Source organism: Rhinolophus sinicus, chromosome 1, assembly GCF_057876585.1.
Source record: "Rhinolophus sinicus isolate RSI-liver-muscle chromosome 1, RSI-T2T, whole genome shotgun sequence".
NCBI lineage: Eukaryota > Metazoa > Chordata > Mammalia > Chiroptera > Rhinolophidae > Rhinolophus > Rhinolophus sinicus.
In genome coordinates, this window is record NC_142501.1 from 133,097,148 (window position 1) to 133,109,401 (window position 12,254).

The 12,254-nt window shown below is 37.4% G+C and overlaps 1 protein-coding gene across 2 annotated transcripts in view; it reads right to left on the reverse strand.

The window, feature by feature from the left end:
* CUL2 (cullin 2) overlaps positions 1-12,254 on the reverse strand; it is an 85,622-nt gene that overhangs the window by 45,261 nt on the left and 28,107 nt on the right. For both annotated transcript variants that reach the window (XM_074324690.2, XM_019741741.3), the window contains exons 3-4: positions 6,403-6,505; positions 5,828-5,922 (exon numbers count right to left, since the gene is read on the reverse strand). In XM_074324690.2, coding sequence (XP_074180791.1) covers positions 5,828-5,922; positions 6,403-6,505 — 198 coding nt within the window. The remainder of the gene's footprint in view (positions 1-5,827; positions 5,923-6,402; positions 6,506-12,254) is intronic.

Consider the following 12,254-nt stretch of genomic DNA (forward strand, 5'->3'; position numbering starts at 1 on the left):
GTAACCAACTACAGAATAGAATAGTTCAGTAATATACCCAAAAGAAATTAAGTAGGAATTAAAAATATAATAAAAAAAGATGAAAATCATCAGCCCAACTTTCTGTCCAAAGCCCTGAGAGACAAAGAATACAAACTCTAGAGTAGCCAAAAAAAACCCCTATTACCTCAGTCTCACACTTAAAAAACAAAACCTCAAGGGTTTTGCTCTCAATTGCAATACTGTGATAGCCCAAGGTCCTTTATAATCTCATCTGTTCACTCCCGCATTCTTCTTGGTAAGTCAAGGTAAGTTCACTTTGCAAAGAATTAAACAGAAAATGGTGAGAAGATCAAAGCCAGGTCAGTTCTCTGTATTTTTCCACCAGGAAAAAACACGTAACTTCATTTTTAAATGACAACAACAAAGATCACATCAATAGGTAAGACAATGGAACCAATTATTACAACAGTAAGTACGGCCAAAACTGACTTATTTAAGATCACTGTATCTACCAGAGAAAAACAGCTTAAAAAAGAAAATGTTTCAATAGAGTCTAAGACTAATAACTGTGAAGAACTCTAAGAATTACTGAGGTGAATACAGAGTTCTAAAATTAAATGTGAAGAAAGAGGCTGTAATAGTCAAGTACTCACTTTTCACCAGTCCAGATTTCACTATAATACATTTAATGCTCACCACCTAAAACTATTCCCTTGAAAGGTTCTGCCAATGTGTAGGTAACTATTATCAATACAATTATTTAGGCAACAACTGTGAAATCTCATATTAAAACATGCACTTTCTAATGTTCACTGCATCAAAAGGAAATATCCACTTAACATTTATAGACAACTGAAACTAAAGGCAACAAAAAATTTCAACTACATAATTCTAAAATTCATAATTCTAAATTTCAACTACCAGCAATTCTAAGAGACAATGAAAAATATAATTCCTGGAATTAACTCCAAAGTGGCCTAGGCACAACCATTAACACACATCCCACTCCCACCTTCGCCAACTTCAAGCCTCCAGACTCCCCGGCTTACAACCTGGGCGGCCATGTGACAGTAGTGTCCTCTGTCCATAGGTTGCACGGTCATTGCTATTTTTCCTTCAAAATGGCATTTAACCTTTCCTTCCATTCTCACTGTAACCCTCATAATTTCATGGTTTCCAACCATGCCTCCAGCTAAGGAAAGGAGAACAGGATGGAGAGACAGCAGTAAAAGCTAGAAAGAAACAGAATAGCTGAAACAGCATAGCTGGGATAGGGCTGGAAATGCCCTATCCCAGATATTTTCATCTCTGCCCTCTGTCATCAGGTCTCAGTTCAAACACACCTCTCAAGTCTGGCCTTACACCAATCCAAATTAACCTTACCTTCCCATTACCAGTGAAGAACTATCTAATACATAATTGTTCTATTTTTTTCACAGTACTTGCTATTAGGTTGGTGCAAAAGCAACTGCAGTTTAAAAGGTTAAAAATTGCAAAACCGCAATTACTTTTGCACCAATCTAATACAATGTGAAATAATCCCATTCTGTTATGTCTTTATGTCTCCCCTCTAGAATAGAAGGTCTACAAGCATCCAGAACAGTGTTGTCTTGGAGACAGCATCCAGAACAGTGGCGGGCAGATATGAAGTTCTCAAAAAAATACTTCGATGAATTCCTGAGTAAATAAATGGGTAACATTCCAGACAACAGGGAAGTCAACACAAACTCGGAAAAGCAGCTTGGAGTCAGACTGTGGAAGCCAAGAATGAAAGCCAGGAAATAAAAGTATCACTGACCTTCACTGAACTTACATCATGTGTAAGACATAGCCCTCAACATTTTGTACAGCTAAGTCCCAAGAGGTAGACATCACGATCCTCATTTTATGTTTATGAAAGTTGTAGCTTCAAGAGCTTAAAGAACTTGCCAAAGGGCAATCTGCCAGTAAGTGACAGAGCTGGCACAGACACTCCCTCTCTCATTCAACAAGTGTTGTCCAAGTGTGAATTCTATGACAGGTATTATGCAAGGAAGGCACTGGAGACGGAAAAATCAAACACAAAAATGCGGTCTCCACCCGCAGAGCTTGCACATCTGGTAGAATATACAAACAAACGTAATATTTCAACAATGACGTGTGTTCACTGAGTAGAAGGGACTTAAATCTTTAGTATTTATGTGTGTCTTCCTATATGAATCCTTTGCTCCACACCAGTTTCTTTTTTGGGCAGTGGTACATGGACACCCCAGGAATCGCACCTGAAACACTTATCTTTCCAGTTTACCTCCTCTACTTCCTTCCCATTCATCATCTCCTCCATGACTTTCCTTTTCACTTCCAATGCCATTTGTCTACTCTCCGCGTGTGCAACCCTCTTATGATTGGTTTCTATTTCCTGTTTATGGCATCTCCAATTCACCTAAAAATTCTTTCTACCAGTTCCCTAATTAGAAGCCTTATACCGCCATAGTAATTGCAAACTTCTCAGAATAGTGGTTTGTTCATTCTGAAGCAGCAGCTGCTAGACCTGCAGCAGTCTGAATTCACTCATCCGTTCCCAAGATCGTATACACATTCCTGAGCCAGTACACTTTTAGTGCACCTCTATATGTTTATATCTGATAGGAAAAGTCACTATTGTCTCTCCCTCATGGAATAAAATTTAAACTAACTTACCTTAAATATATCCTTCTCATTCCAGATTTCTACTTTTGATGGCATAAGCTTGATAGACAAGCTTTTAAAATAATTTAAAGATATAATGTAAAATGTAAATTAAATCGTATAATTTTTCATCTTTATACAGATACCATTCTTAATTTCTAAATCACTGTAGTATTTTACAAATTTTAAATATTAACCACACACATTTTTTTTCAAAGAAAGACATATGTTCTAGGAAACCATAAAAGAAAACCTCTTCCAGTAATTTCTTAAAATAGTTTATACTCTACCACACAGAGAGATGGTTCTGCTCAGGTATAATGCAGTAGTACATGTTCTTACAACTATTCTGTCAATAAAGTAGTTAATAAGTATCCTTTGCTTTTCTGGATTATGAGCAGTTAACACAATTAGTAACAGTATTTGGCAAGAATTAATAGCCTAAGGAAACTTTGAAGCTTCTAAGAAATTAGGCTTTTCAACCTGTCTCAGAAAATTCCATTACAAGAATTATTCTCACGCTAATACCTACTGGATTTCAACAATTGTTAGTTTTCAAGCTAATACCGTAAGTACTCCACTTCAAAGGCCAGCAGGGTCTAAACAGATATGCAGTACTGGGAAAGGTGGGTAGGAATGTCATTATTTTTCTTTCAAATCAAAATCCTTAAGTCACCTATGCTAATGCATATCCATCTTATAAATTGCATCAGAGTAAAGAAGAGGCTAGACAGTCATCAAATTTCCACTTTAGAAAAGATAACACAAGAAGTTTACTAAATAGAATAAATTAGAAATCAAAACCAGGAGCTGATTACAGGGACTTTATCATTAACAGTTCTGGTGAGAAATGATAAAAAAAAGTTTGAACCATAAGCAGTTCAAAGGCAATAATGAATTTAAAAGACATTTGGAGGATTCGAGCAATTGAGGTCAGGTGGAGAGGCTATCCTGAGTGAAGGCTAACTGCGACTTCTGGAGTAGATGGCTAGGTGTGCAGTACCACTGTCCACGAAAACTAGTCATGCTGGGGACAGTGTGCATGTAAAAGGTAATGAGCTCAGCTGTGAACATCAGCAGTAGTACGGCGTGCCCACGGAACATCCTGGAGGTACAGGGAGCTAGGTAAAAATACTCTGATGACACTTGCACTGTCTGGGATAAACATATTCGCGTATTTTGGTGCTTATCAATATATATGCTGTAGCTAAAACCAGGAGTAACTGAGATCATCCTAGAAACGTGTAGTGTGACAAAAGGGATGAGAATAGACTCTACATAACTGACTAAAAGTGTGTATCTAGAATGAGACTAAGGTGGAATAAAGAAGTTAAATGGGCTTAATCACAATGATCTGGGATTAAATTCTGCTGTTGTGATTTTTCAGCTGAGTGACCTTGAGCAAAATCTTTTAACCTCTCTGACCCTCAGTTTCCTCACATAAAAATGGAGATACCAACTACCTCATATAGTTACACACACATACACACACACACGTACATATATCAGATATATTGCAACTTGTAATAAAAGCTCATTAATGTACTAATTTAATAGTTTTAATTTAAATAGTTTCAAATTTATTTTGGTAAACAAAGATGCAGGAGAACCAAGAGAAATGTGTCCTAGAAAACTAAGAAAGAATAGACACAATTTAAATCTATACTGAAATGTCTCAACTAAAAAGGGACCCCACTCAGGGCACCGTCTGCACACTCTTTTGTCATCCACGTCCCAGTGGCCCCAGGGTCTCAGCAATGACCAAGGCACACAGGCACCCTCACTCTTATCCTGAACATTCCCCCAGGTCTCCCCCACGATTCAGTTAGGGATTTCTTAAAGTTCTATTTATGGCTATCTCACTTTGATTGGAGGAGGAGAAAAAACATCAAATGTCAGGATGTTTAACGTCTGACAAACCTGTTTTATAAAAGCCAAAGCCACAGTAAACATTATGCATGTCAGCAATGGCTAGTCTCTGGTTTTATTACATTTGGCTTTTCTAAGAAGAAATAAAGCTACTGGTCATTTAGAAGTAAGCTCCAGATTCTAACACAGGCAACTTATAGTGAGTGAATTCCAGTGTTGTTTTAAAAACCTAAGGGAACATGAACCAGTGAAGCCAAGAAGGAGCCAACCCAGCAAACCAAGACTTGGTATTCCTGCAATGCACGCTGTAACAGTGCATGTGCAGATAAAGTTTTGAGATTAGCTCCACACCTCAGCTTCTCTCCAATGAGAAAATGAGGCAACTGTACATCTGTGGCCAAAGCCACAGTGCACAGGGCAAAACTCCCACTGATCTGTTAACAGCCACAACCATTTCAAGAGCACATACCACAAGTCCAAGGGGGAGAGGCCCAGGTGCTAACGCCACTATTCTTCATTTATCCACTATCCAATAAATAGTTCTTGGCCTTCCTACCTAAGCACCTATTTCCACTGCCTGCATGAATGGGTTCGAAAGGACCAGCAGATACCACGAGAACATGCAAGAGTGGCAGTTAACACAGAAGATCTAAGCAGGAGACTGGGCAGAGGTGGGGAAGGAAGTCCAGAGGGGAGTGTGGAAAAACACATCAGAATTAATCATTCAGAGAAAGGAAGAAAAGCATCCAGACAGACAGAACAGCATGAAGAAAGGCAGGAAGACAGAAGAGACCACGGGGCATCATGACACTGCAAGTAACTTAATATGCCTGGAGGAGAGGGGAGGAGAACTTCAGGAAGAAATCTGCTGAGTGCTTGGACTAACCGTGTGTCTACAAAACATAAAACACTGAATCCTAGTGTCAAGTAAGAACCTACTGAAGGTGACGTGGGCTTAGATTTTCTCTGCTAAGTTCCATCCAAACTGAAGTTTTACTTTGGATTTCGGTTGCAATTTAACATGTGCTATACAGTCCCAGGCAACCCGAAGAAACAGACCAATGCCATCAAGTGCAGTTTTACTCTTCACAGAGTAATTTTCCACATACGACCTGGCTCCCAAACACCTACATGACCCAGACTACAGACCTTCCCCATAGCAGAGAAGTCTATATATAGCAGCAAATGCTTCAGTTCTGTGCATTTCAATGGGTAATAGGTAATATTAAAACAAACAAACAAAAAAACTCCTTCAATTATGAATGCGAGCAATACTGCTGAGATGTCAAGCGTTTAAAAGCACACTTACCTATACAAGCAGTCCATATAGTCTGCACCCTTGCTATATTCCTCCCAATACCTATGATACATAACAAGTACTTGCTCTTCAGACTCCAGAACTCTCTGTATGAAGAAGAAAAACATTTTTACTTCGAAAGCACTTATCATTTTCATTTGTTAAGCTATAAAATTTATCACTTATATTTTAAAATAACTGACAATTTAAGCACTATAAGTTACATTTATAAATTACATTCTAATTTAACTACCGTTAGTAACAATGAAACAACTAAAAGAGAACACTTGACTCTATAAACACCATCCAGAGGACACAGGAGCACATTTTAAAGGTGTACAAGCCTGGATTTGAAACACTACTCTTGCACTTAACTATTTATATGTCTTGAGCAACTATACTGATTTCCTTTGTGAGAACCTAACAACACAGTGCTTGACTCACAGACTTACATATACATTATTAGAAAAACGCTATTTAGGAAACAAATCTTAGCTTGATATAAGTTCTGCACTGCAAAGCAGTGAGTTAGTCAAATAATTACGCAGCTACAAACATATTTATGTCACGTATGTATCACTCCTTACCTTGTGCAAATGCCGTACGTGATTTTCCAAAAAAATTTTAGTTTCTGTATAAAGTCTTTCTCCAAGGGGTTCAGGATAGGCCACACATAAAGCATAGATATCTCTAGTTAAAATGTTAAGGTTGTCATATGCATGGGAGATATCACTTTAAAACAAATGAGATTTAACTCGTTTCGCAGTAAAAACTGAAAAATCATTATTTCATTTTTGTGGTTCAGGATTATATAGCTATATAATAAAATGTAAAATACATAACTATGCTTACTTTAAAAAGCACTGTAAGACTGATTCATTTATTCATTCAACAAGTATTTATTGAGAATTATTTGACAGCATTGTAAGGAAAATTGTTCCTCTCAGAGAGGTTAAAATTCAGAGGGGGATTCTGGGAAGTCAAGTTACCCAGAAATCTATGAAATGTTTACACAAGAAAGGACATAAGCATAGAATCAACAAAGGGCTATGGAATATCTCAAGAGGCAATAAATCTACCTTAGTAAAAGCATAGCCAAGAGTTGTCTAAATTCAATATTAGAATTCAGGATAGTGGTTAACTTTGGTGACCGAGAGGGGAAATGGGGTGCTTCTGGGGTGCTAGGACTGTTCTATTTATTGAATGCATGGATATGTACACTTTGTGAAAATTCTCTGTATTTTTCATAAGTCAGTATGTGTACTACACTTAAATTTTATTTTTAAAAAAGACTAAATTTAGCCAGGATCTCTAGATCCTGGATCAATAAGCCCTTTAGCAAAGGTGTGATGTACGCAATATCTTTAAGTTCTGAATACCTACTTGCAGAATTTTCAGCCAACATGACGATGATATTATTTGCTCCACCTTAAGCCAGGAACACACTTATTTCTAGAATATACAACTTACTAGATACTGAAAAATTAAATGATTCAATATCATAAATTCAGCATGATAAGCTAATAATGTGCCCAAATATTTTATCTCACCAAAATTAATCTCAATATATCCACTGCATGTACATGTACACAATTTACTATACGGATTCACACCACAGGGCTTACCTTCTTTCTGCTTAGGGACAAAGGATCTGTGTAGGGGAGGGAATACAGGGTCACTTTCCCATTTCATTCCATACATAAGAGTTATATATTGTCTTCCTCAACAAGAATGTATCCATGTATTTTTTTAATGGAGTACACCTTAATAAATTTTTTAAATTAATATTTTAACTCACCATAGCTTGGGGTCTCTATAATTTCATTCAACTGCCTAAAAGATATTCCTAAATATGTTGTTCTCTAACTTATTCAAATATCCAACCACCCTGGAAATGTTTAGGCCTTAGGAAGAACACTCAAGAAGAGCATTTTTCAAGACAATTAAAGCAAACAAATGGGAAATAACTGAAGAAGGTCAAATTTAGATTTAAATACTCTCTTCCCAAAAGTCAGGTTTACCTTAAGTCATTCATTAGGGAGCCAGGATATAAAAATTCCTCTATGAATTTTCCACTTAAAACTTCTCAGTCAGAAACAAAATTGTTCCAGAGCAAAAGCTCTAAACTCTGTTACAAGCAAAAGACACTGCTGGCCTGCAGTAAAATGATTTTAGTTCATTTTCACTATTAAAAGGTGCTTCCTGTACTTGGGCTTCCTTTAGAGTTTTAATACTATTAACTCTATTGTGTAGTGGGTCACAATGAGTTTTGAAATGGCATTAAAAGTAAAAATTATCTTAAAATTGAAAATGCTAAGAGAATGACCAAAAAAGAATTAGTTGGTAATAAAAATTAAAGCTTTTCATTGACGTTTCTGAGGAGAATGAAAACGCAACACAGAAAAAATGAATCTATGAAATCATCAATTAGAATCAGCATCAACATCAAATATTAGTCTGATTAACGTAGAAGCACAGAGTGAAACTGTTGCTAATGCATCAACCAGGGAAGACTATAGATAAAACTTTTCCTAAACTGCACAATCTAAGGAAAAGTGATGGATGCTAAGGGTAGATGCCAAGGTTACTAAGAAGTTCTCCTAACACTTGTGAAGATCGTCAAGCATGGAGATTACGTGCCTCAACATTCTTCGATGCAGTCAAAACTGGTCTACGCTTGAAACAGAACATGTATTAGAAATGAGGACAACAGAATGCCTGGTTTTCACAGGCTGGGAAGAAATACATTCCGGGAAGGTAATCTTAGATCTCCCCCTTGCTTAATCACCTTGAACTATTACAAAACCATTTAATTACTCTCCCAGGGTGTGGGAATTGTCCTAACAGCTACCAAAAGTCAGAAAACCATGAATAAAAGTAAACCAAAACAACCAAAGAATTTCAACCCAGAGAAACCAACAGTAAATGTAGAGCTGCACTCAACCTCTATCTTATCATAGGAAAGCACTTGATCCACATACTTAAAGGGTAAATTCCAAACCACCCTAGAGACTGCACCAAAACTGTCAAAAAGCTTCTGTTATGAAGTATCATTATTACTTGTGTTAGGCAGAATTCTAAAAAACGGACTCCCAAGATTTCCTACCCTAATATCTGGGACTATGAATATAAGATATCACACCCATGGCAATGTAAGATACTTCCCATGGCAAAAGGGACTTTGCAGCTGCGATTATGATTACTAATCAGTTGACCCTAAAATAGGGAGATTATCCTGGACTTTCCCGGGTGGGCCTAATCTAATCCCAGGAGCCCTTTAAAAGGAGGTCCCCACCAGCCCCTGCCCCACTACAGCTATCTGCAAGAGAAGTCTGAGGGAGTCAAAGCACAGAAAGATTCAACATGCCACTGCTGGCTTTGAAGGCAGAGGGGTCACATGCAAAAACTGGAGCGTGACCAACCACAAGTCACTGGGAGCAACTTCTGGCCAACAGTCAACAAAGAAACAGGACCTCAGTCCCACGACTGCAAAGAATCGAATTCTGCCAATCAACAGGAACGTGCTCAGAAGAGGACCTTGAGCTCTAGAGGAGAGCATTTTAGCCTTACAATATCCTGAGCAGAGAATCCAGTCACACGGTGGACTTCTGACCAGAACTGTGAGATAACAAAAGAGTGTTTCTTTCAGCCAGACAATTTGTGGTAATTTGTTATGTCTCAAAAAACCCTGATGTTTCCTATTTCCATTAATTATCAACTAGAATGTCTTGCATATATACCTGGACCTAGTACATTTATGAAGGATGAGTGTTAAGAGCCCCACTTATCAACACAATAAGAGAACTAGCCAAGTATTAATGTTACTTGTTTCATCTGTACAGTGTGCTTAATGACATTTAGTTGACAGGAGCTAGTCAATCACCAAATATTTGCTAGGTGTCTGTATGTACCAGCTGCTGGGAATATAACAGTGAACAAAATAGACGAGAATCCCTGCACTTATGGAGCTTATATTTAGTAAAAATGTCTGTGGACAAGGGTTCAAATAAGTTCCATACTTACATGTTAAGCACTTCAGTTGGCAGCCAAACCTCCTTAATGCCGACTGCAACAGTCTAGAAGACTCTGGTGTTTTTACCCCAGCATTCTAACCTACAACATCAGTAAGTCATCTTACCCTCTTGGGCCACAAAATTCTCTACTGTAAAATGGGGCTAATGATACATGTTTTACAAGGTCATTTGTAAAAAATTAATTACACACACATATATGTCAAAAGAAAAATTATGACAAAAGAATGTACACAGCATGATTCCATTTATATAAAGTTCAAAACACAGAAAGAATTAACCAATGTTGTTTAGGATTATACACACGAGCCGTTACACTGTTTTTAGTAAAACAGGAAACAATAGGTGCAGAAGTCAGGATAGTAGCTCCCACGGGGGACAGCAGCGGGCCTGTGAACTGAGGGACCAGAGGTGGTGCAGGGCTGGTGGATGCCGGCTGCGCCCTAGTTCTGAACCACCCTGTATGGTGATTACGCAGCTGTTTGCTTTATAATTATTTGTTCAACTCTGCATGCATACTTTACGAACTTTTCCACATTTTCCAACTTTTTCACACACCTAAAAAATGCTCCATAAAAGAGCAAGTAGTAACACGTAGGGTAGCACTTTAAAAGCAGATCCAATTTTGGGGGGCTTTTTCCATTTTCAAAACATTAAAGTTTTATAGCCTCTAAAATTCCACCTAAGATATCTGAGGGTCAGAAGTCAACTTTATATTCTTGGGCAAAATAACAGGGAAACGAAGGGAATTCTACTTTAGAACAATTCGTAAACACAGTTCTTTATTGTCCAAATTAAAATTTTAAAGTGAGAGATTACACTCTTAAATTTACTGTTTTTGCAGATTTTTTGGTTTGTTTTATTTTAAGGAGAGGAGGAGAAAAACCCATGGTCAGGTCAAGAATAACTAGATCAAACAACAAACATTTTAGAAATAATAGAGACTAAAGGGGCACTTTCTAGGAAGTCAGCTATTTCAAAACCATTTACAAACCAACCAATTAAGTGTATATTCTGTATATTAACAAAGGACACATTTACTCTTTTCTTTTTCTTTACCTTATGCTCATTTTCCCTTTTCTTGTAATCTGTGACCAAGTCGTTCTCTTCTCTCTCTGCTCATTTAGTTAAAAATAGCCTTAAAAGTACCTTAAAACTTGCCTAGCCAACCTCATTAACACACAAGTAGGCTTTGTGTGTTTTTCAATTTTTATTAAGATTCCTACCCAAAAAACAATTTATAATGATCCACAGAAAAATTTAAGAGACTAATTCAATAACAAGCTCTTCAAAGGCAGAAATCCATGCCAATTACCCTCTAGATAAACTGGAAAGTATAGGGTGTTAGGTGTTAGAAATCTTGTGTTCGAGTCTGTGCTCCATCAGTTAGTACCTGTATGACCCTGGGCAGACCCTTTACCCTGAGTATCAGTTTCTTCATCTGTTAAATAAAGACAATAATTGTATCTGCCCCACCGAATCTCACAGGCTTGTTTGAGGTACCAAACAACAAAAAATGTAAAAGAACTTTGCAAACTCTGAAGCTTTCCAGAAACGTTACCATAATAATTTTTATGTATTTTTAGTGCCTAGAACATAGGTAGCCTAACAAAGGTTTATTACTAACAACTGCAATTGTAATGAATTAAATGGTTTCCTGTTGATCTAAAGAATTCCATTGTTCTTACATCAACATTCAGCTTAATATTAACAATTCGACTTAAGCATTAAGAACAAAAACTGTCTTATGATATCCAAGCATTTCTCAAGAACGTCTCTCCCATAGAAGGAGGACAGCCATCCTTTAGCCCCAGAAGGCTGTTAGAGAAGGGAGCACGGAGTTCGTAAGAACTCTGAACCTCCACACACATGCCTGCCCTGCCTTCGCCCCTTGCAGACCTTGGACAGAGTTGGTAAGACTATCACCCAGAACTCTGCCCCAGGTACCTATGGCCTAGGGTTGCTAGATGCCCCCTTAACGTCTCAAATACTAAGAAGCTAAAGTCTTAATATTTTGGGTTTTTTTCTTGGTACCAGAGTTTATACCCTAGGTGCTGGGGTTGCACTATTTTATATATATCATTATTAAAGTACATTTTATTATATATATAAATAATAACACATATATAACACATATACTTATTTAAAAAGAACTCTGTCATGTAGGAATGCAGGACACCAGGTTTCAGATTGCCCTACGGAAAGCACAAATTTGTTTTTCATATAGAACTCTTAATTCACAAATGTAGACAATCCAATTAAAAAACATGTTTCTGTCTCTCACATCCATAGAACTTGCTGTTCACTTGCTCCCCCCAGATATTTTAAGACTTGCTCCCGCACTTTGTTCTAATCTCTGCTCAAGTATCACTGTCCTCAGAGAGGCCTTCCTTGACCATACTTTCTAA